This window comes from Muscardinus avellanarius (genome assembly GCF_963383645.1).
Source record: "Muscardinus avellanarius genome assembly, chromosome: 3".
In the NCBI taxonomy this organism is placed as follows: Eukaryota; Metazoa; Chordata; class Mammalia; order Rodentia; family Gliridae; genus Muscardinus; species Muscardinus avellanarius.
In genome coordinates this window covers 1,488,215-1,513,165 of record NC_137788.1, presented here as the reverse complement: position 1 = coordinate 1,513,165, position 24,951 = coordinate 1,488,215, and the positions used below count along the sequence as shown (strand labels likewise).

Here is a 24,951-nt window from a genome sequence, read left to right as displayed (position 1 = left end):
ATGACATCAGCCCAGGAGCTGGTGGCCGGCCTCTGCCGGGAGGGGGACCGGCACCTGGCCCTGGGGTCACCGCCGCTGGCCACAGCCTTCTACCTGGCTGCCTTCAGCTGCCATGCCCCCTCGGCCCTGCAGAGCGTGCGCACAGCCCTGGCCGGAGCCCAGGGTTCCCCTGTGGTGACCACGCTGGAGGCCTGGTGCCGCGGGGACAGCCAGATCCCCACCATCCACTGGGACGGCATGGCCGTGGTGTCCCTGACGGGCGCCCTGGCCTCCGCCTTCCTTGGCGCCCTGTGCCCGGACCACCCAGCCGCTGTCCTGCACTCTCTGGCCGGGCTGCTGGCCCATGGGCAGCACGAGGAGGTGGCGCAGCGCTGCAGCGCCCTGCTGGACGCCCACTCCCAGCAGGCCCTGGAGCTGCAGCTGACCCGTGCTCTGGCCTGGGTCCTGTCCGAGGCCCAGGTGGGCGATGGCGTGGCCGGCTACCTCCAGGCCTTTGCCGCAAGCGCAGACCGGACCGTGGCCTTCATCCGCACCCACCAGGGGCCCTACCTCTCCACGCTGCTCGGAGCCCTGCGGGCCTACATCTCAGGACAGCTGGAGGCCACCCACAGCAGTGGCCAGCAGGACACCAGATGCCAGGGTCTCCTGGATGCCCTGGACCCCGGGGATGCCTGGAGCAATGCCCTATCCCCCGAAGTTCTGCTCCGTAGCGGCAGATATCAGGACTGCCTGGCAGCGTGCAGCTGGGCCCTACAGTCGGACCCGGCGGGCAACAGACCCCAAGGTAGGAGAGCAAGTCACGTTTCTCCTGGATGTGGGGTGTGCGAAGGGTGCATGAGCCAACGTGAGGACTGAGCCTGCTGGGAGGCTGGGAGGCTGAGAGCCTGGGAGGTTGGGAGGCTGGGAGGCCAGGAGGCTGAGAGCCTGGGAGGCTGGGAGGCTGGGAGGCTGGGAGGCCGGGAGGCTGGGAGGCTGGGAGGCCGGGAGGCTGAGAGCCTGGGAGGCTGGGAGGCTGGGCCAGGCCCAGAGGTAGTGGCGAAGGACCCCAACCTTGCTGTCAAGAGACAGTGGATCTTAGATCAGAGAGAATGAGTTGCAACAAAATGACCAGAAATGTCACTGGATTGGAAATGACAAGGGTGTAGACGCGTTTGATGGCGGAGAAAGAGGCAAGAGAAGAAGGGTCGATTTTGGGGAGCGGCTCTGGGGATTGAACTCAGGGACATTCAACATTCTACCTCTGAGCTTTGCCCCCTGCCCCATTTTTTATTTTGAAACAAGTCTCACTAGGTTGCCCAGGGTTTAAGTTACTGAGGCTGGCCTCAAACCTGTGATCCTCCTGCCTCAGCCTCCCAAGTACTGGTATTGCAGGTGTGTGCCACCACAACTGGCTAAGCATCAAGCTGAAAAGCTGAGTGCTGAACGGCCGGGGTGGCTGCTGGGGGGCAGGCAGGAGGGGAGCGCTGCAGACAGCAGCCGCAGCTCAGTCCTGTGGCCTCAGCCGTGCTTCCTCTACTTGGAACCTGGATGGGACGGGGAAGGGCAGATGCGGAGAGGGATGTCAAGGCACTGACACCGCATGTGCCAGTAGGTGACCCCGGTGTGTGAGCCAGCATTCTGTTGCTGTAACAAAATACCTGGGGTAATGGACTTATAACGAGAAAAGGTTATTTAGGCTCACAGTTTTGGAGGTTTCAGTCTGTGATCATTTGGCCCCAGGGATGTTCCCAAGATAGAGCTCACACGGTGCCACGTTGCCTAATGACCTCAGCCAAGGGCTGCTGAGAGGAACATAACGGGATGAACAGAAAAGCGAGGGGAAATTTGTCTTGGAAAAAAAATAGATCCTGAAACACACGTGTGCGCGCGCACACACACACACACACACACACACACACACACACACTATGAATTATCAGAAAATACTCAGCGATGTAACAAAGAAAGAGGACTAAGCTTTGGCACCAAAGCACAAACTCACAGTGACTGGTGAGGGGCTTCGGCGCCCCCAGGATGGGGCCTGTTAGGGTTTTCATCGCCGTGCTCAGGATACCAACCAAGAACAGCTTAGAGGAGGAGTTTGTTTGGCTTGTGGTTTCAGGGGTCCAGCCCATGGCTGGCCAGCTCCAAGGCAGAGCAGGGCAGGGTGCAGAGCTGCTGGGCTCACAGAGCCGGGAAGCAGAGAGAGAGCACGAGAGGAAGGGCTGGGGACGGACACCGCAACAGTGGCAATGAGGTTCCAGCATGCGTTCCGGAGGGACAAACACCGGAACCCCAGCAAAGCCCTCTATGTTTGGGGACATTTCTTTGCCCTTCTTAGTAGGCAGACACACAGGTACGGCGATGAGACACAGAATAGAAGCAGCTTTAACTCAGTTTCCCTGGTGAACATTAGTGAAGCGTCCAGATGTCGTGGTCCCCTAAGGGCTTCTCCTCCAAATGGACCCCAGTGACCATCCCTCGCTCCTCCAGCCTCTTCACTGAGAACTGCTGTGAAGGGGACACAGCCAAGCTTTGCACTATCAGCAAGTGAAGGGCTGGTTTGGCCTGGGGACTTGCTGGGACCAAAAGATCAGGATGGAATTGGCATCGTGGGGGCCTGGGGTCCAGGCCTCGAGGGCCCTGCAGCTTCCCCTTCCCCTTGGAAACCTCTCAGCGCCATATGAGGGAGATGACTCGTGACCGGTGAGAACACGCAGAAAGGCACTGTTCTAGTCAGCTTTCCATTAGCGTAACAAAACACCTGAGCTGGTCAACTTAAAAAGAGGAAAGGTTTTGGAGGCTTGAATCCATGGTCATCGTCACTGCTGCTTTGGGGCCCTTGGTGAGGCGGCACATCACAGCGGAATGCCATTGCAGAGGGTCAGAGAGGAGGGCCAGCGTGCCCAGATCCCTCCAAGGGCGTGGCCCGCAGGACTGGAGGATTTCCAAACAGGTCCCACCCCCTAAAGGCCCCACCACCTCCCAGGCTGCTGCAGGCTGAGATGTACGGGCCTTGGACATGTGGGTAAATCCACTCAGACCCTCCTGCTTGGTCTGTGCAGCCACAGGGAGGACCCCAGGTAAGACCAACAGAAGAGCTTCCCAGGTCTTTTTCAGCCCAAACTGAAAAAGAATCAAGAGAAAGTATAAATGGCTGTGGCTCTAGGCCCTTACGTTGTGGGCTTGTTATGCAGCCGTAGTTAGCTGGCAAAACTGCTAAGGGTCGAAACACCAGTTTCTTTGTTTAATTGACACATAATAATTGTACAAATTTATGGGGCAGGATATTTTCACAAAGTAAATGATCAAATCTAGGTAGTTAGCCTCATTCTGTGCAAAAAAAAATGTTAATTCTTGGCATATTACATGAATAGCTAAATTCTAGTTTCTAAAAGAAAATATAAGCCAGATGTGATGATGCACGCCTGTAATCCTAGCACTTGAGAGGCTGAGGTAGGACAATCACATGTTCGAAACCAGCCTCAACAATTTAATGAGGCATTCGGCAACTTAGTGAGACCCTGTTTCAAAATAAGAATATTAAAAATAGGACATGGGGTGTAGCTCAGAGGTAAAACATCCTGGGTTCAAACCCCAGTACCAGAAAAAAGGGAAAGAAAATATAAAAGAATATCTTTAAGACTTCTGTGTACAGTTGGACTTCTTCAGACAGAAAAAGTAGAAACACTAAAAAAAAATTTTTAATACATCTGAGGAAATTAAAATGTAAAGGCTTCCATTTTGCCTATAGCTATAGAAAATGGGAGGATGATTCACAAACAGGGAAGAAATACTTTCCAAATAAACAGTCAAAAAATTAGTATGCAGAGTATTTGAAGAATTCCTACATACCAATGAGGGGGGGGGAGAATCGAAAGAATTGCAAAAGCATTTCCCAAAAGAGAAAACACAGATGGCTAATAAAACATGTGAAAAATATTCAACGTCACGGTAATGAGACAAACGCAAATTAAAACAATGAGAAATATACTTCCTGCTCGCCGGACTGGAGGGAAATGAATTAATGAACCTCACGAGTAACCAGGAAAATAAAAATTAGAACAGCAAAGGGGCGGCGTTTTATGTACCCCCAGATCGTAAAAGTTCTTAAATCTAACAATAGAATTCTGGCTCCCAGTAAGAGCGGAACAGCTTGCCTGGATCCGCGTCCCGGGGGTAACAATGACTAAATGTAGACAGACTATCAAAACAGCATTGAGAAGATGCTGGACAGTAGCCATGTGCAGCCAGAAGGCGAAAGTTGCCCCTTGGCAGACAGGGTATGCGTCCGGCGAGATTCGCACACGGGCAGCTATTGGCTAAGGTAACTCCTCGATCTGTCTGTCGGGGCGCAGCAGAAAGACGCAGTTTTGCTGGCTGGAGGTGATGCAGGACAAAGATGAGGGCTGAGGAAAGTAGGTGGACAGTGAGCAGCAGAACTCTGAGCTGGAGGAGACCAGGAGGGCAGCCCGGATGTGTACGTTAAACCCACTTAGGTCCTTGGCTGACCACTGAGCAAGGCTAAGTGCTCTGGGAAAGCAGTGGACGGAGGCTGCAGGGGGACCTGGAGACTTCAGCTCAGAGTGCAGAGGCAGGATTTGGAGTTTGAACCCTGTCGACAAAACTGCTTAACCCAGTCAACCACCTGTTGTTGGTTGGTTGATTGGTTGGTTGGTCGGTCGGTCGGTCGGTCGGTCTCATGATGCAAGGTGCTTTCTTCGTCTTGTTTACTTACTTACATCTAAAATGAAATTCAACCTTCAGGCCAGGCATGGTGGTGCACGCCTGTAATCCTCGTAGTTGGGATGCTGAGGCAGGAGGAATGCATGTTCAAGATCAGCGTCAGCAACCTAGCAAGACCCTGTTTCAGAAGAAAAAATAAAAAAAGACTGGGGGAGCTTTTAATCCCAGTATTTGGGAGGTTAAGATAGGAGGACTATGGTTTGCGGCCAGCCTCAGCTACTTGGTGAGGCCCTTTGCAACTCAGTGAGACCTTGTTTCAAAATGAAGACTCAAAAATAGGGCTAGGAGTATAGCTCAGAGGTAGAATGCCCCTAGGTTCCATCCCCAGTACAAAAAAAAAGGGGGGGGGGCTGGGGTTATAGCTCAGGTAGAATGTCCCTGGGTTTAATCTCCAGTTTAAAAAAAAAATCAGCCCTCTTCAGAGGAGTATAATTTAGTCCAGAGTCTTCATTAAGCATTAATCAAATATGTAGTGTAGCCGGGCATAATGGCGCATGTTTGTAATCCCAGCATACAGGAGGCTGAGACTGGAGGATCACGGTTCACAGACAGCCTCAGCTACTTAGTGAGGCCCTTTGCAACTCAGTGAGACCCTGTTTCAAAATAAAAATTAAAAATAGGGCTGGGAGTGTCACTCAGAGATAGAATGCCCCTGGTGCCATCCTCAATACCACAAAAATAATTTAGTGTATAATTTAAAAAATACTAGCTGGGTATATAGGTCAGTAATAGAGCACGTGTCTAGCAAAAAAAAAAAATTGGCATACAAAGAAATAGGAAAATAATATCAAAGCCACAGCCAGGGTAAAAGGAAGTCAAGAGAAACTGAAATCCAGATAATCTCGGTGCTGAAATGAACAGACTAAGGACTTTAAAGATGTAAATATATTCAAGGACTAAAGCAACTACGGTCAGAATGAATGAACAGATATGGGATCTTAGCAGAGAAATGCAAACTGTAAAAAGAAACCAAGTGGAGATGCTGGAGCTAGGAATGCCGTTAGACAGCTCAGTCCCGGCTGCCAGGAGGTTGAGGCAGGAGGGTGTCTTGAGTCTAAGAATTTGAGGGAAGGAAAAGCAAGGGGGAAAGGAACATAGAAATCCTAGAGTTGAAAGCACAGTAATTGAATGAAAGTATGGAGACAGCAGAAGGGTCCATAAAATTGAAGGTAGACTCTAAATTATATAAGGAACTGGAGAAAAATGAGGAGAGCCTTGGCAACCTGTAAGACAGTATCAAGAAGCCTAACGTGGCCAGGTGTGGTGGCCCGCTCCTGTAATCCCAGGTCTTGAGAGGCTGAGACAGGAAAGTTGCAGGTTCAAGGTCAGTCTCAACAACTTAGCAAGAACCCCTGTTTCAAAGTAAAAAGGACTGAGGATGTAGCTCCCAGGTAGACTGTCCCTGTCCCTGGGTTCAATCCCTAATACCAAAATAAAGAGGAGAAGGAACAGAAAGAGGAGGCGGAGGAGGAGGAGGAGGAGGAGGAGGAGGAGGAGGAGGAGGAGTTGTTGTTGCTGTTATTGTCTGGTGTGTATAGTTGGAGTCTTAGCAGAAAAGGGATGCCACGTTCTGTGTAAGTAAACAACCACTCCTGAAGACCCCAGAGCTCTCCTCCTGCTGTGCACTCTGAGGATCCAGGAACATTTGCAAAATTCAGAGCTACAATTGCTATTCTTTAAGAATCAATAATTGGCAGGAAAGGCTGCATTTATTTTGCTTTGGCCGCCAGAACTAGACAGGGTGACCCTATTGTTGGTTGGTTGGTTGGTTGGTTGGTTGGTTGGTTTCTCTCAAGGTGCAAGATGTTTTATTTGACAGGGCAACCCTGTTGTTGGTTGTTTGGTTCTTTGTTTGTTTGGTTGGTTGGTTGGTTAGTCTCATGGTGTAAGATGGTTTTTTTTATTTGACAGGGCGACCCTGTTGTTGGTTGGTTGGTTGGTTGGTTGGTTGGTTGATTGGTCTCATGGTGCAAGATGTTTTATTTGACAGAGTGACCTTGTTGTTGGTTGTTTGGTTCTTTGTTTGTTTGTTTGTTTGGTTGGTTAGTCTCATGGTGTAAGATGGTTTTTTTCATTTGACAGGGCGACCCTGTTGTTGGTTGGTTGGTTGGTTGGTTGGTTGTTTGGTTGGTTACTCTCAAGGTGCAAGATGTTTTATTTGACAGGGCAACCCTGTTGTTGTTTGGTTGGTTGGTTGGTTGGTTAGTCTCATGGTGTAAGATTTTTTTTTTTTTTTTGACAGGGCGACCCTGTTGTTGGTTGGTTGGTTGTTTGATTGGTTGGTTGGTTAGTCTCATGGTGTAAGATGGTTTTGTTTGTTTGACAGGGCAACCCTGTTGTTGGTTGGTTGGTTGGTTGGTTGGTTGGTTGGTCTCATGGTGCAAGATGTTCTCTTTATGACAGGGTGACCCTGTTGTTGGTTGGTTGGTTGGTCAGTCTCATGATGCAAGATGTTTGCTTCATTTGACTGGAGGCTGTGTTTCGAAGCTTACCCCATCCTAAGCAGGGAAGGAGCGTGGGACATGAACACCTCTGCCCCTGATCAGAGGAGGAGACAGATGGTCAAGTTCAGTACTGGCCCCTTGGTAAGCAGTGCTGGGTGCACATTCTCTCTCTCCTGCACCTGAGGGGGGTGTCTCTGGCTCACAGAGGGACGTTTCAGGTCCCAAGAAGCCCAGAAAAGGAAGAAATGGCCTTTATCCACAAGGATGGCCCAGGAGCAGTAACCCACCCACAAAGGTCACATAGTCAGAAACTCAGCTCTAACACGGGGCAGGACGCTAAGTCCCTGAAGAGGACATTGCATTCTAAAGCCCATCATTTGAATGCCATCGGGAAGCCGGGCATGGTGGGCACACTTGTAGTCCAGCATTCGGGAGGCTGAGACCCGAGGATCACGATTTGCGGACGGCCTCAGCTACTTAGTGAGCCCCTTTGCAACTCAGTGAGACCCTGTTTCAAAGTAAAGAATAATTTTTTAAAAAGGGCTGGGGTGTAGCTTGGAGGTAGAATGCCCCTGGGTTCCATCCCCAGTACTGAAAAAAAAAAAAAAAAGTGGCATGTATACACACAATGGAATTTACTCGGCCATAAAGAAGAATCCAATTATGTCTCTTTGCAGGAAAATGGACAGATCTAGGGAATATTATGCCAAGTGAGATCAGCCAGGCTCAGAAAGCCGAGGGCCCTGCATTTTCCCTCACGTGGAAGCTAGAGAGAACATCGTAAACAGAAGGGCCTTCGGATAAATGAGACGAGAGAGCAGTAGAATAAAGGAAGGGGCATGGGGGAAGGAAGAAGGTAGGGAAGAGGCTGGATGAAGACAGTGCAAACCGTGTGACGCCCATATATGAAGGTATCATGGCCAGCCTCACTAACATGTGCAGGGAGGAGGGGGCTGGGTTACCAGGGAATCCCACTGAGCATGTGCGCAAGTACATCACTGAATCTCACTGTGATATATAACGACAATGTACCCATCGCCCTGAAAAGAGAGATTGTAATGGGGCTGAAAACTTCCCAACATCTGGAGACACGTAGATGCTGTGAATCGGGGTGCGATGCACAACTCACAGGCACCGGTGTGCATGGGGCTACAAACACAGGCTGCCAACAGCTGGACGCCTGGCACAGCGTGGGTGGCATCGTGGCACGCGCCTGCATTCCCAGTACTTGGGAGGCTGAGACAAGAGGGGCCCTCGGCCACTTACCGAGGCTCTGTTTCAAAGTAAAGCATAAAATAAAAACGGGGCTGGGAGTGCACGTCAGAAGTAGAACGCCCCTGGGTTCAATTTCTAGTACCACCACCCAAAAAAAAAAAAAAAGGCACATACAATTTTTACGCAGGGAACAGAGTGTGTGATAAGGGTGTATGTCGCCGGGTTTTTAAATGCTGGGGGAAGGCCGCCTGCAAGTGAATTTCTCTGTGGGCTCGGAAGGCGGGCGGGCCCGGCTCCGGCCCGCACTGCCCGGGCTGGAGGGCGGGCTGGAGGGCGGGCTGGAGGGCGGGCTGGAGGGCGGGCTGGAGGGCGGCCGGGCACCGGGCAGCGTCCAGCCGCGGCCGGCCGGCCCTCCCCACACGCGCTGTGCTTCTCCGCAGGCGAGCGGCGGGCCGCCCTGCTGGTGACGCGCGCGGCCGCCGCCTTCCTCCTGGGCGGCGCCGGGGACACGCTGCGGGACCTGCACGACGCGCTGGCGGAGAGCCCCGCGGGGGCGCGGCGGCGGCTGCGGGCGGCGCTGGCGGCCGAGGAGCGGCGGCGCGTGCTGGCGCAGGCGCGGGCGGCGGCGGCGGCGGGCTGGGCGCGCTTCCAGGCGGCCGTGCGGGGCCGCGCCGAGCTGCGCGGGGACGCGGGCCGCGAGCTGCTGGCGCCGGCGGCGCGCGCGCTGCGGGTGCTGCTCGGGCTGGCGCCTCGGGCGGCGCGGCCCGCGCTGGCCGCGCGCCTGGCCGAGTGCCTGCTGCTGGCCGGGGAGGCGGCGGCGGCGCGGGCGCTGTGCGAGCGCCTCCTGCGGCCGGGGCCGGGCCCGGGGCCGGGGCCGGGGGCGGCGCAGCTGCAGGCGCTGCGCGGCTTCTGCGCGCTGCACGCGGGCGACGCGCCGGCCGCCCGCCGGGCCTTCCGGGCGGCGCTGGGGCCGCGCGCCGCGCATGCGCGGGGCTGCGCGCAGGCGCTGTGCGGCCGCGGGCTGCTGCGCGCGCTGGCCGGCCGCGCCTTCCTGGGCGCGCTCGACTACGTCACCGCCTGCCGCCTGCGGCCCCGCGACGCGCTGCTGGCCGCCAAGGCCCTGGTGCCCTGGAACCACCGCGGCCTGCTGCTCGCCGCGCTGCGGGACGGCGGCCGCGCCCTGCTGCTGCGCCCCGGCTCGGCGGCGGAGGCCCTCGGCGCCGGCACGCGGGAAGGGTGAGCCCGCGCCCCGCCCGGCCCGGACCTCGGCTGGGGCGGGGAGGGGCTCTCCGCGCAAAATCAGAAGCGCGAACCTCGAGAGGAAAAAGTAGCCATCCTGAAAGCTACACGGTGGCCCGCAGGGAGCATTTCCTGCCAGGGCTGCTAGACGGTTTTTTTTTTCGGTGGTACTGGGGATGGAACCCTTCTACCTCCGCGCTACACTCCCCGACACACACACACACACGCGCACACACAAACGGGGTCTCTTAAGCCAGCGAGGCTGCACACACACACACACACACACACACACACACACACACACACAGTACTGGGGATGGAACCCTTCTACCTCCGCGCTACACTCCCCGACACACACACACACGCACACACAAACGGGGTCTCTTAAGCCAGCGAGGCTGCACACACACACACACACACACACACGCGCGCGCGCGCGCGCGCGCACACACAGTCTCTTAAGCCGGCGAGGCTGGCTCCAAACCTGAGCATCGCCCTGTCTTCGCCTCCCAAGGGGGATTACGAGCGTGCGCCACCACGCCCGGCTAGACATTTCTTTCTGTGCATATCAAATGTACCTCACAGACTACATTGTTTTACATGTAGTTTTTTGTGGGGTTTTTTTTTTTTGTTTGTTTCTTTGTTTGTTTGTTTTTGTGGTACTGGGGGTGGAACCCAGAGGCTTTCTACATCTGGGCTGCACTCCCAGACCTATTTTCTATTTTATTTGGAAACAAGCCCTCACTAAGTTGCTGAGAGCCTCACTAAGCAGCTGAGGCTGGCTTAGAACCTGTGTGATCCTCCTGCCTCAGCTTCCCAAGCACTGGGATGACAAGCCTGCGCCACCACACCCGGCTTATACATGTACTTTATATCCTCCTTTTTTTTTTTTTTTTTTTTTTTTTGGTACTAAGGATTGACCCCAGGGGCATTCTACCTCGGAGCTACACCCCCAGCTCCGTTTTCTTTTTTATTTTGAAACAGGGTCTCAGTTTCAGAAGGCCAACTAAGTAGCTGAGACTGGGCGTGGCCCCATGATCCTCCTGTCTCAGCTTCCCAAGCGCTGGGATTACAAGCGTGGCCACACGCCCAGCTATCCTACTTTTTAAAAACTCAGTAGAGAAGCATGGAAATTCCCTGAGTTGCTAAACAGGCCCCAGGCCGGCACATGCCCCTGCTGCGGCCTGCCACTCAGAGCCCTTTATAGGTTCCTGTGTTCGGTTACTTTGCTCTGAGTTGTAAGGCCTGGTAAATAACAACCCATCTCCAGATGTTTTATCCTTGAGATGGAGACAGATGTGCAGTGCCCCATGGAGTCCTTGACTTCAGGAGCAGCCCCAGGCCCACACACACACACACACACACACACACACACACACACACACACACCAACTCCCTGCCGTCCCACGGGCAGGCAAAGCTGCAGCTGTTTTGATTTGCACTCTCAGTTGCTAGAAGGTGGAAGGAACGTGGAGACGTTAAAAGCTCTACACTCCAGCTTCCTCTGCCTCCAGGTTCTTAATTGCTGTGGCTTTGATTCACTGAGGAGGAAATGTGTGATGTCAGGCTGTTTATATTTGTTCTCCCTGGGAACTGTCAAATTTGAGGCACTGGCCCCTTTTCCCAGAGGGGGTTCATTAACATTACCACGTGGACACCTCAAAGAACACACCCCTGAGCCCAGCCGGGCCAAACCGTCAGTCCATGCTGTTGCAGAAAAGGAAACTGAGGCAGGGTCTGCTGGGGCTCATGCTCCCACTGACCATGGTGCAGCCCGGATTCCTTTTTGCGAAGTGCCTGTCCCATGGGGTGCTAGGACCAGGTGAGAGGGCGAGGGCCACGGGGCGCCTGGAGAGGGCAGCGCAGGTTCTGGGACTTCCTCTGCAGCCCAACAGGAAGGGTGTCCAGGCCGGGCTCACCGGAACAGTGTTCACCTGAGGCTTGACCTCCTGGGTAGGTGGCGGGGATGGGGCAGAGGCTGGCCGCCCTGAGCTGCTCTCTCCGCAGGGATGCCCAGGGTGTGTACCAGCTGGCCATGCTGCTGATGGAGCTGGATGTGGAGGACGAGGCCTCGCGCCTCCTGGCGGCCGACGCCCTGTACCGGCTGGGTCGCCTGGACGAAGCCCACAAGTGCCTGCTGGTGGCACTCGCCCAGAGGCCTCAGTCGACCGCCGTGCTGGTACGGCTGGCCCTGCTGCAGCTGCGGAGGGGCTTCACCTATGATGCCAACCAGGTGAGAAAGGCAGGTGCAAGTGGACACAGCTCTGTGGCGGGCACCGGGCCTTCTGTGGGCCCCCACAGCTTCAGCCTGGACTTTGGAGCGAGCCAGACTTGATGGGCCCCAGCCTTGCCACCTGCAACATACCCCTCTGGCCAGGTCCCCCACCTCTGCCCCGGCCTGCAGGTTGTGATCATGAGCTGGAGCTGCCCTCGGCCCTGGCGGGTTTCCTGCATGCAGTAGGTGCTTCATATTTGCTTTGGTTGTGATTATGAAGACGGGGCAAAGAGCAGGCTTCTCCCCTGGCCTCCTACCTTAACTAGGCTTGCACATGGTCCTGCCTGGGGCGGCATAGTAGGTAGCGGAGAGTCCCTCCCCGGGGCCCTGGACCGCTGCCTGCCAGCCCCTGAGACCCCGCTGCTCACCTGCCTCAGGTTGTGGGTGCTCCTATTTGAAGCAGGTTCAGCAGGTTGTGTTGTAGGGAGTCTGAGATGGGGATCTTCCAGCTCCTTCCCTCCCCTCTGGCCTGGCTTGGGGTCCCTTATCCCCTTTCTCTGGGTGGAAAGGACTAATGGAACCTGCAATCCTTCTTCCCTGGCCTGGAACCCCTGTCCACCCCAGTGGCCGGCAGGGGGCAGCATGGAGCTCGTCGGAGGTTATATGGGCCTGGGGTCAGTGCTGCCCAAAGCACAGAATGGCCCTGCTTGGCCTGTCCTGGGCTCCCGCTCTGCCTCTGAGGGACCTCCTTGAGCCTCTGCCATCTGATACGAAAGCCCCTTCCTCATCCTGCCATTTGGACCTCCCTCCAGCCCCACACTGAGATGTGGTTTCCGCCTACCTCCACTGGTAGAGGAGGCCAAGGCTCAGGGACCTGAGAGCCCTACTGCACCCTGCCACACAGCAGAGAATGGGCTCCAAGGGCAGCCCAGACCCCCCTCTGTGCCTGCCCTTTTCTTGCTCCAAGCTAGGGATTGTCCCTGTCCTCTGGTCACTGATCCCCATAGACAGGGAGACAGAAATACCTTCCAAGACACAAATGGCCACAGCCGCAAGTTGTGGCCAACTCTCTGGCACTCAACATAGGCAAAAAGTGAGGCCCAGGGGCCAGGAAGCAGAGGGGGAGGTTGGGGGAGCCTGAGCGTGGAGTGGTGACAGCGACTAGCCTTCCGCTGCCCCAGCTGGTGAAGAAGGTGGTCCAGTCTGGGGACACGGCCTGCCTCCAGTCCACCCTGGACGTCTTTAGCCATGAGGACCGGCAGCTACTGCGAGGCACCTGCCACGCGCGGGCCATGAGAATCCTGCGAGCGAGGCCAGACAGGCCGGACAGCGAGGCCCACACCAGGGAGGCCATCACCTACCTCTCTCTGGCCATCTTTGCTGCAGGTAGGCACCTCCTGCCTGGCCCATGGTCCTGCCAGCTGCAGGCTGTTGGTAAGTGGGGACCTCTGACCGCACTGTGATGGGTCCCAGGCATGTGCTTAGGGCTACGCCCTCTCGGCCCTCAGAGCAGGTGACGGAGAAGCCCTCACAGGTCGCGGTGGGGATGAGGGAAACTCATCCTTGCCTGTGGTGGCAGGAAGGGACAGGGCTGGGAGTGGTCTGCAGACCAAGCAGGCTGTTGCCTGTGTCCAGCACTGGACAGACGCCCAGAAGAGTGTGGTGGTAGTGTCCTCGTTGGGGAGGGGCCGGCTCTTGGGGTCTCACCCTGAGCCTCATACCCTGTCCCTCACTGCCATTCCTGACCCACCCCAAACTTCCCCCACCCCTCACTGGCCCACCTCTAGGCGCTCCCCCTGCCCCGAGGCCAGTGCCCTGCTTAGCCCTGGTACCCAGCCAGGGTTGTGGCTCCCAGGGTGAGCCCCGCAGTCCAGGCACCCGGGGTCCACTGCACCAGGGGCCCAGCCAGGCCATGTCCTGCTGACCAACCGCCTCCCGCAGGGCCTGAGGCCAGCGAGTCCCTCCTCACTCGTGCCCGCTGTTACGGGCTCCTGGGCCAGAAGAAGACCGCCATATTCGATTTCAACTCCGTGCTGCGGGCCAAGCCGGGGAATGTGCAGGCTCTGTGTGGACGGGCCCTTGTGCACCTGGCCCTGGACCAACTGCAGGTGCTGGGATGCCCCACCCTAAAGAGCTAGGCAAGCGGGGGTGGGGGAGGCTCTGCCTCCATTTACCCTGAGGCAAGAGCAGTGCCAGCCATCTGAGCAAGGTGCCCATCGGACCCTCTGCTCCTCCCCACCTCATTGTGGGTAGCAGGAGCCCCAGACCCACTTTTGGGGAGTCCTGCCCCTCCACATCTCCCAGCCTCGGCCTGTATAGATGGATGTGCAAGCCTTCTGGATGGTGGTGGGGGGCCTCCACAACTGAAAATAATTCTTAAGTGGACAAGCAAGTGTCCCTCTTCAGGGGTACAGGCCACAAGGCATCCCCTCAACTGCCCTGGTAGGAACTGCAAAGACCCCAGTGTTGGAAGGAACTTCCAGGACAGGTACAGAAAGAACAGTGCTGCCATCGATTAGTCATGTCTGCCATGGGAGCAGCAATAGAGCCCTTGAAACTCAAATTTGAGCTTACCTGCTTTTAAATGGGATACATAAGCCAAGCGTGGTGGCACACGCTTGTAATCTCAGTATTTGGGAGGCTGAGACAGGAGGATCCAGGTTTGCAACTAGCCTCAGCTACTTAGGCCCTTTGCAACTCAGTGAGACCCTGTTTCAAAATAAAGAATAAAAAAATAGGACTGGGGTAGAGCTCGGAGGTAGAATGCCCCTGGGTTCCATCCCCAGTACCGCAAGAAAAAAAGGGGAGGATATTTTTACATTTAAGACCTTCTGCAGAAACTGCTCCAATTCCTAATAAAACATGGAGAACCAGGCTGACAGAGCTGTCCTGTTCACAGGGGTGGGGTGTGTACTGGGAAGACTGTTTTTCTTTTATGTCTCTGCGGACCCTGCTTCTTTCTCCTGCCCATGAGCCAGACACTCCAGCCTGGGGCAGCCACACAGTGTCCACGTCACCCCAGCCTGCTGCTGGGCATGGGCTGGAGCCCACACAGTGGTCCAGGTCCATGGCAACTTCAGCGAATCGCTTCACCTGCCATGCCTGGTTCCTCTCCCATAGGAGGGGGTGCTAAGCAAGCAACCAAAAAAGAGGTCACAGGGAAACTAGAAAATACTTACAGAGTAATAAAATGGAAAGCTCGCTGCCTCAACACACAGCAAAGGAGTGTTACAGGAGAACTTGACGGCTATAAAGGCTGATATTAAAAAATGAGAGATATCAAGTCACCAATCTAACTTAACAATAACTTAAGGATCTAGGGGGGAAAATGAAACCCAAAGCGAGCATTAGGAAAGAAATAGTGAAGATCAGAGGCGAACAGAATTAAAAATAGAAAAATAGAGAAACCCAGTGGAGCCAGAGTTGAGTCCTTGAAAAAAAAAAATTAACCCTGTAGCTGGATGGGCTTTAAAAAGAGAAGAGAGAAACAGGCGTGGTGACGCACGCTTGTAATCCCAGTACTTGGGAGACTGAGACAGGAGGATAGTGGGTTCACAGCCAGCCTCAGCTACTTAGACTCTCTGCAACTTAGTGAGACTCTGTCTCAAAAGAGTGTAGTTTGGAGGTAGAATCCCCCTGGGTTCAATCCTCAGTACAACGAGGAGGAGGAGGAGGAGGAGGAAAGTGGGGCATAGTGGCACATGCTTGTAATTGTACTTCGTGGGAGGCTGAGACAGAAAGATCACAGGTTTGTGGCCAGCCTCAGCAACTTAGTGAGGCCCTCCAAAACTTAGTGGGACCCTGCTTCAACATAAAAAAAATTAAAAATAGGGCTGGGAATATAGCTTAGAAGTAGAATGTCCCTGAGTTAAATCCCCAGCATTGCAAGAAGAGAGAGAGAGAGAGAGAGAGAGAGAGAGAGAGAGGAAAGAGAGAAGAGAGGAGAGAAGCTCCCATTTCTAAAATCAGAAATGAAAGTGAGGTCAGGAATGGTGGCCCATGCTTATAATCCAGTACTTGGGAGGCTGAGACAGGAGGATTGCAGGCTTGAGGCCAGCCTCAGCAACTTAGCAATACTATCTGTCATACTAAAGTAAATAAAAAGGGCTGGGGGTGTGGCTCGGAGGTAAAATTCCCTGGGATTCACTCCCCAGTACTGAGGGGAGTGGCAACAAGCACTGTGTACACCAACAAATTGGAAATCCCAGATGAACAAAGTTGAACAAAGAATCATAACACAAGACGGCCACACATGCACCTTCCTCACATGCACCTTCCTTTCCAGCCCCAGCCTTGGACCCTGTAGCCTCAGTGATGTTGGTGTCCAGGAAGAACTGGGCCCCCATTCATGAACTCCTTTTGAAAGAGGGAGTGATGTCCCCAGGAAGGGTGTCCACACGCCCAAGCACCAGAGCTGGCAGACAACAACGAGCCCCACCTTCACATCATGAAGGCCACGCAGCCTCTCACGTCTCAAGGCTAGATGAAGAGACAGTTTGCCTAGAGACATTTCTACCCGTCCCTCACCAGCAAGAGCACCCAGCATCTTCACGATGACCCCCACTAGCCTCCTGAGGCCACGCCTGCCACCTGTGTCTCTGCCGTCTCCAGACTGGCAGAAAGGTCTGGAGGGCAAGCGACCTGCAGGGCTCACAAGGGGAAGCGGACAGACACCTAGAGGTGAAGTGCCCTGCTCCCTGGCACTGAGAAGAAAACAACCTGATGCTGGGTCAGCAACCCAGCTCATTTGTAGGTGGGTCCAGTCATGGACATGGTCATCCACCTCAGGAGACTTGCAGGGGATTGTTTCCTGTTGAAGAAACTTGTAGCCAGAAAAATAAATAAGTAAAGCTTACAAGACTAAGTCATGAAGAAATAGAAAAACTCTGAATAGACCTAGTAAGGAGACTGAATCAGTGATCAAAAATCTCCTAAAAGAGAAAAGCCCTGGATCTGATATTTCACTGGTGAATTTACTGAATGCTTAGAGAATGAGCAATTCTTCTTAAGCGTTTCTTTTTTTAAAAAATTGAAGAGGGAATTCTGAGGCCAGCAGTACCTTCATACAACAACAAGGCAGATACCACAAGAAAAGGAAACTACAGACAAATACCCCTTATGAAAGCTGATGCAGGAGGGTGCAGTGTTGGCCTCTTCCCCATAATCAGCCAGAATAAAAGGGACGTCACCCTTTGGAGTGCCACCCTGAGCCACCTGCACAGGACTCGGGGCTCGGGCCCATCAGGAAGCAGGGCAGAGGTGGGAGGGACCCACACCCCCAGGCACAGGGCAGACAGTTATAACACGGGTCCCGCCTGCGGACAGGGCTGCGCCTGCACCACAAAGCCTCACCTCTGGTGGGATCGAGCACTGAGGAGTGAGCCCACGGTCAGGCAAGGAAGGTTGGAGTTCCAGCCCAGCCAGGGCCGAGAGCCTTTCTGAACATCGTGGGTGCTCTGTTGAGACCCGTGAAGGCCGTACCCTACAACAAAGTCCTACCTTAAGACTCAGTTCAAAACGGAAACAGACTTTCCCTAACAAAAAACAAAACCACACCTGGCAGGACCGGAACGGCCCGCCAGCAGCCAAGATGCCGCCCGGAAGGACACCCAGCAGCGCCACCAGACTCCTCACAGTCCAGTGCCCGAGAGTTTGGCACAGACTCAAACCCTAAACATGCTGCTCACTCAGAAACGAAGCGCTCAGTAGAAGCAGACCTCGGGCTGGCCCTGACATTTGGAATGTACAGCCCAACGCTTTAAGCAGCAACTGTAAACGCGGAAGGAGGTTTTTCCTGTGCTGAGTGTACCCGAAGGGATCCTAGCAGAGAAATGGGAACTCGTATCAGGAAGCATCCAGCACTGACCCCAGAGTGGAAAGACACATCTGACATTTTAAGCTTACTGCCTGGGCTAAATGGCAGGTGGGGACCCGCCACAGAAGGATTCGAGAAAGGAGGAACCATCAGAAATCATTTGGAGAATGGCTTGGAAGAAAACTTTTTTTTTTTTTTTTTTTTTTTTTGCGGGTTTGGGGATGGACCCCAGGGGCATTTGACCTCCAAGATACACCCCCTGCCCTATTTTTTATTCTTTATTTTGAAACAGGGTCTCACTGAGTTGCAGAGGGCCTCACTAAGTAATTGAGTCTGTCCACGAACCACGATCCAGCGGTCCCAGCCTCCCAAGCATGCACTACCACGCCCAGCGTAGATAACACTTTTAGATGAAGGGCCCTTGGGAGACCTGTGGGGCAATTCCAACCAGTTAGCTGTGTGTCACTGGAGGTCCTAGAGGCAGAGAAGAAAGTATGGGGCCAATAAGCCAGGTCTCAGCCCAATTTCTTTTTTTTTTTTTTTTTTTTTTTTTTTTTTTTTTTTTTTTTTTTGGTGGTACTGGGGTTCCTGGAAGCCCGGGCTACACTCCCAGACCTATTTTTACATTTTTTTTTGGAAACAGGGTCTCCTAATCCAGCGCACGCGGCTGGCTTCGAACCTGCGCAATCCTCTTGTCTCTGCCTCCCAAGCGCAGGGATTACAAGCGTGCGCCACCATGCCCGGCCTCAGTCCAATTTCTAAAACAAACAGAACCTCTTAGCCGGGGGGCAGGACATGGGGTGGGGGCAAACACATTTGTCCCAGGAATGAGGGAAACCAGAAGACGGCGGGATCTTTATCTTTACAGCACTGAAAGAAAAAAGTGTCAAGCCAGAATTCTCTGTCCCACAAAAATATCCCTTGGAATTGAGGGTGGAGTGAAAGGCCTGCTTACACAGGGAGGCTGAGCGGCCAGGCCTGTCAGGAGCCAAGGACTAAGGAGGCCATTGCTAGGAGGGAGGGCAAACAGTGCATTAAAATGTGAACCTGGAGCCCGCATGGCAGCACGTGCTTGGGAGGCTAAGATAGGAGGATAGCAGTTCATGGCCAGCCTCAGCTACTTAGTGAGACCCTCGGCAATTTAGCAAGACCTTGTTTCCAAATAAAAAATAAGCCAGCAGGGTGTGGTAAATCACACCTATAATCCCAGTACTAGGAACATGGGAGATGATAAATTCATAGCCAGGCTTGGCAACATAGTGAAGCCTTCTGCAACTAAATGAGACGTTGTTTCAAAATTTAAAAAAAATAAAATTAGAAGCCGGGGCATGGTGGCACACACTTGTAATCCCAGCATTCGGGAGGCTGAGACTTGAGGATCTTGGTTCGAGCAGCCAGCCGCAGCTACTTAGTGAGGCCCTCTGCAACTTAGTGAGACCCTGTTTCAAAATAAAGAATAAAAAATAGGGCAGGGGGTGTAGCTCGGAGGTCAAATGCCCCTGGGTTCTATCCCCAGACCCGCAAAAAAAAAAATAAAAAATAAAAAAATAAAATTACAGAAATAAGGCTGGAGATGTAGCTCAGAGGTAGAATGTCCCTGGGTTCCATACCCAGACCCTCAAATACATATTTTTTTTAATTTAAAAATTAAATTACAGAAATAAGGCTGGGGTGTGTAGCTCAGAAGTAGAATGCCTCTGGGCACCAGCTGCTCCCTTGATTTCTTTGAACAAAGTTGGCTATATCAAATGTCCGTTTGTTGCTTAAGGCACAGTCACACAAAGGATGGGGCGACGGGATTTACTATGGTGTGGTCTCACCTTAGGGGTCGGGGAAACACAAGAACCTGCATGGACCAGGCGCCTGGGTCATACTACAATCTGAGGAGCAAATGCTAAAAAAAAAAAAAAAAAAAAAAATAGTATGAAAAAATACTGAAAAGACGTAGTTAAAAGGCCAACAGAGCGGCATGGAAATGAAATACCTAAGATATTCGACCAACTCAGAAATGGTAGGAAGGGAAGACAGCAGTATGTGGACAGGCAGACAACTAGAGAAACCTAATAGGAGTCAGATGGCCTTGGCGGCCCCCAGGCTGGCCAGGTCAGATGCACTCGGTGGACCACGAGACCCTCTTCAAGGGTCCTGTCTCTGCCCGGCCTCTGCACGCCCAGCCCTCCCCTCTCCCACCCAGTGCTCGCTGCCCTTCAGACTTCAGCCCAAGGCCACCTCTGTCCCGTGGTGGGCTCTCCATCAGGGTGAGACTTCCTCCTCCCCCACTGGGCCTCCCATTCCCGACCCAACGCCCAGGCGCTGGGGAAGCCTGCCTGTCCACTGGCGCCCATATCCCCTGCTGGGAGAGACAGGCATGGGCAGGAAGTGCCAGCAAGAAGCAGCTTCCCGGGAGGGCTGAGGCTGCGACCAGAGGGCTGACGAGTAGACCTGGGGCCTGCTAACTGTGAGGGAGAGGGTCCTGGAGAGGGTCCCGGCCAGACTCAGGATGGGGATAAGGTCTACAGCCACAGAGAGCTGGGGAGGGCGGGGAGGTGAGGGGCAGACTCCCTAGGACCTGGGAACAGCGAATGCCCTGCCCACTGTCCCTCCAGCTGGGACAACTCCTGCACCCACCTGCCTCTTCCCTTGCAGGAGGCCGTGGATGACATTACCTCTGCCCTGAAGCTTGACCCAGGGGCCGTGGTCCCTGAGATCTGCTCTCTGAAGCCGGAGGCCCGGGTGCTGCTCACGCAAGGCCTCTACTCCCGCTGCCGGGACCTCCTGAGCCAGCTGCCCAGCACCCAGGCCCCCCTGGGAGACGAGGACGCCCAGGGCCTTCATGCCGTAGGGGAGGCTCTGATCAAAATTGATGCCACACAGCTGAGCTGGCACATCCTCCTCACAGACATCCTCATGGTTCTGGGTATGTGTGGGCCCAGGAGTGGGGACACGGGCCTCTGCCCCTCACCCACTCATGCACATATGGGGATGCCAGCCCCACCTTGGGCACCTGAGCTTGCCAAGTGTGGGCTCTCCTGCCAATGCCACACCACCCTGCTGCTGGGTGGACCACCGTGGCCCTCGGGTGCAGGGGGCTCTCCGCAGACTTCAGGAGGACCTGCCACACCCCGGCTACTCCCAGCCCTGGCTGCTCTGCTCCCAGGTGGGACGGGGCGTGCAGCTAGCATGGAGTTGAGTGAGCAGCTCCTAGCTCTCTCCTGGGGCTGTCCATCAGCTGGCCCCACCCCACCATCCTTCCGGGTTCTAACAGGCAGCTATGAGGAGGCTGGCGCCCGGCTACAGCCAACCCTGCACCCCGCCCAGCCACCAGAGGCCGCCCGGGCCCGGAGGGGCCTGCTCTGCCTCAAGAAGGGAGACCTGCCAGCCGGCGCCCGGGACCTGCAGTGCCTGGCCGAGAGCGACGCCCAGGACCTTGGCTTTCTGCTGCATCTCCTGCAGGGCTCGGAGCGGCAGCACCTCGCCCAGGTGAGCCCCGAGCCGAGGTGGCCCGGAGAGTCCGGGCGGCTCCTCACTCCCACTCTTACTTGGTTCTTCTGCTGGGCTTGGGGTGGGGCAAGTCAGAGGCCACCTTGGCCAGACACCCCCACCAACCGCTCAGCTGGAGGCTGGGCATGGGAGGGAAGGGACCCCTCCCTAGAGCCGGCTAGGCAAGCACGGGCTTCGGGCTTCGGAGCCCAGGGGGTCAGCAATGTGCCCGGGCAGGGGTGCCTGCCTACTCCCTCTCCTCCGCCACAGTCTCGGGTGCTGCAGAGAGGGGATCTCACCGAGGGGTTACGCTGGGAGTTTCCAGGTGCAGAGGACAGCGCTGCAGGAACAGGGTGTTGGTGAACCTAGGACTCAGAGCAGCCGGGCTGGGCTCTCAGAACTCTGGGGTGGGGTGTCTGAGCTGGATGGGGGCTGGGGAGGCTCAGAGCTCATGGAAAAGTCTGTGGGGTTTGGGGCCTTGGGGGACTAAATGAGGATCTCAAGGCTGGAGTTCCCAGGAGCCTGGGCCGGGGTGCCAGATATGGGAGGGGGAGCTCAGAGTAGGTCTCAGTGCCCAGTGGGTGGGTCAGGCCGGGGTCTCAAGCTCAGGGAGGTGTTGGGCAGGGGTCTTGGGGCTCCAAGGAGGCTGGGGGGCCTCTAGCTCTGAGTGGGGGTGGAGCACTAGGAGTGGGTGTCAAAGCTCCGAAAGGTGTGTCGGGGTCTCAGACCTCTGGTGCCGCCCGGCGGGGAGCTACGACTCCAGAGGCTGATTTTGGCTACAAGTCGCCCCGTAGTTGCCAGGCAACGCGGCCCGACCCGGAAGCGGATCGGAAGTGCGGACCCCACTTCCTGAACGGCGCCCCGCCCCCTCCCGTGGCGACCTGGGTCTGGCGCTCTGCGGCAGGTGCCTGGGTAGGCAGGTGCATGCCTGGTGTCGCGGACAGATATGTCCGCTGCAGTTCTTTTCCCTGGAACTGTGCGGGGCTCTGAAGGGTCACACAGCAGGGGCCCTGGGCAGCTCCAAGCCCTGGTGCGCTCAGTTTCGGGAGGGTGGGCTCCTGCGCCCCGTGATCCCAGGACCCTCCGTCCCTGCAGGGACATCCTGTCGACGTAGGTACCTGCTCCCTGCGGCAGCGCCCTGCTGCACCCAGGGTGCTCTGTGCGGTCCTAGGGGTGGGGAGGACTTGGAATGGAGGGGTAGTGTGTGGCCTGAGATGGAAGCCGCAGGATCAGAGAAGAGGAATAAGCCGCTTGGCAGCTTTTGAGTGTGGGTTTCAGCTTCCACTTGGACAAGGAAGCTGTGCCGGCGGCGGCTTGGCCAGCATCAGCCCCGGTCTAGCTCTCCCCAGGAAAGGACAGCTGGGTGGGCGGCTCCCACTGGTTGAGTCTGGCCCTGCCCCCGAGCCCACTGGGGCTGGGAATAGCCGGGCTCAGTGACCCCAGTACCCAGGCTTCCATGGTCCTGGGGATTCTGGGACCAAAAGCAGTGAGAGCCGGGAGGAGCGGAGGTGGACAGCGTGCTTTGTCCCCAGCCTGGACTTGGGGGCAAGGACAGGGAGAAGCCCAGTGGTGCGCACCCAGCTCCCTTCCTGGTCTTGGGGAGGAGAGCACCCCAGGACCCGGCAGAGGATGGCTTTGCTCCTATGCTAAGGGTCAGAGGCCTGGGGAGAAGGGGTTCGCAAGGCTGCCAGAGGCCTGCCAGGAGGAGCTCACAGTCACTCAGGCCGAGTCTGCACCCAAAGGTGGGGCCAGGGGAGGGAGACGCAGGTGGCCAGGACGGGCCGGGGAGATTGGTGGCTGGCCTCCCAGCTCACAGGCCATGGGAGTTCCCAGGAGGGGTCTTCTGCCCTGGGCCTCCCTGCCCTTGCAGTAGCCAGCCCCCCAGAAAGAAGTGCAGCCCCTCTGTCTACCACAGCCCTTCCTCCCCAGAGTGGCTCAGCAGTTAAGCTGGTGGGCTCTCCGGCTGAGCTGGCCTCTCCCTTCACGTCCTGAATGCAGGCCGCAGTCCAGGAAGCCAGCACCCTCCTGGACGCAGGGCATCCCGGCCGGGCCCTGGGCTTCTGTTCGCTGGCCGTGCTGGCCGGGGGCGGCAGCGCCTGTCACCTGCGTGTACGGGCCACCTGCCTGGCCGAGCTGGGGGAGTTTCACCGCGCAATCAGGGACCTGGACCGCGTGCTTCAGGAGGATGTGGGGGACAATGACCTGCCGAGGCAGGCAGAGGACTTCTGCCTCCGGGGCCACCTGCTGCTGAGCCTGGGAGACGAAGAGGGGGCTGCGGGGGCCTTTGTCCAGGCCCTCCAGCTGTCGCCCGCCCTGGCCCAGAGCCCCCTGTGGGTACGACTGGGCCAGGCCCCCACCGCCAGCATGTTCCTGCGACTTGGGCAGCGCCGGCTGGAGGAGCAGTGCTACCAAGAGGCCTGGACAGCCGCCCAGAGCGGCCTCCTGCTGGACCCCAGCCACCGCGGCCTGAGGAGGCTGAAGGCAAGAACCCACCGGGAGGCGTCCTCCGGCTGCCGGCTGCACTGACCCTCGCCCACGCTCTCCAGCCCCATCTCAGGGCGCCCTGCCTCCCGCCCTAAAGTGCCCCACGCCCCAGATCCGCGGGGTGCCAGCCACAGCCCCAGGACAGAGTGGTGTTGGGGGGCCAGCCTCTCACCTTCCACCCTGCTGCATGGAGGGGCTGCCCAGCTGGCTGGCAGCTTCCCCACTGGGCACCTTCACCCCCAAAGCTGGGGTTGCTGGTCACTATGAAGTTCTGGCCTCAAACAGCTTCAGGTCTGGTCTCCTGGTTCCCCAGCCTACCTCCCCTACGCAGAACCTTCCACTCCTCCTGCTTTCCCAGATTTCCCAACACTCAGCCTCCCTGTCGCCTGCCCAGTCCACCAGTGTCTGGCTGTGCATTCAGGAGCTCAACAGACTCTTGCCATAGCTGCAGGGGCCAGGTTCAGACACAGCGCGGGGGGCTCAGGCGGGCCGGGAGGGCGGGAGCAGAGGCAGTGAGCAGGTGTCGCCTGGGGCGCCTTGCTCTCTGTGCCCAGTATCTGTATCATTGACCTGCAAGGACACCATCGAGCTTGTCTCTCCACGGATGCCCCCCAAATCCAGCCAGAGCTCTCCAGGGCCTCCCGACCATCCTTCTTCCCCAAGAGGCAGCACCACGTCCCCGGCTCAGCTCGCAGGTCTCAAGTCGGCCTCCTCCCCTGGCTTCTTGACGCTCTGCGTCCCCAGGATGTTTAGACCCTAAACCCTGGGTGGCGTCAGGAGGCGGGCTTGTGGGAGGCGACTAGGTGATGGAAGTAGGACCCTAGGGAACGGGATTAATGCCTGCATTAAAAACAAAACCCAGCCAGGCATGGTGGTGCACGCTTGTAATCCCAACATTCAGGAGGCAGAGACCTTGCCACACCGCTGGCACCAGGGTCTTGGGCTCTCATCCTCTAGAGCTGACAGGAATAAACCTTGGCCGTTCACAGGCCGCCCCGTCGGTGGCATTTTGTCCCCTGAATGAACTGACAGGCGCCCCCTGCCCCCCACCTCCACCTGACCAGCACCAGAATTGCAGCCCAGGATCGTGTCCCCTGGGGCCTGGGCCTGCCTCCTGGACTTCTCTGGGCTCAAGTCCACCCACCTCCCTGGTGACCCCCCAGCTTGCTAGCTCCTCACCGCTCAGCTGGAGGCTGAGAACCCGGTTGGGGGGGGGTGCCCCACCGGGGACATCCTAGATTCAGGTCCTCCACTGGGGAAATACTAGCCTCTCCCCTTGGTTGACTAAAGACCATCACCAAGTCCTGATTTCACTCAACCAAGTACCCTGCTGG

General features: G+C 56.2%; 1 protein-coding gene across 1 annotated transcript; it reads left to right on the top strand.

The window, feature by feature from the left end:
- On the top strand, positions 1-23,659 carry TTC34 (tetratricopeptide repeat domain 34; the record flags this gene model as incomplete). Its single annotated transcript, XM_080692720.1, has 8 exons — positions 1-784; positions 8,825-9,620; positions 11,631-11,856; positions 13,020-13,224; positions 13,780-13,946; positions 20,300-20,570; positions 20,919-21,133; positions 23,132-23,659. 8 exons carry the CDS (start codon positions 1-3, stop codon positions 23,657-23,659), a joined length of 3,192 nt encoding a protein of 1,063 aa, XP_080548846.1.
- Positions 23,660-24,951: the final 1,292 nt, after the last annotated feature.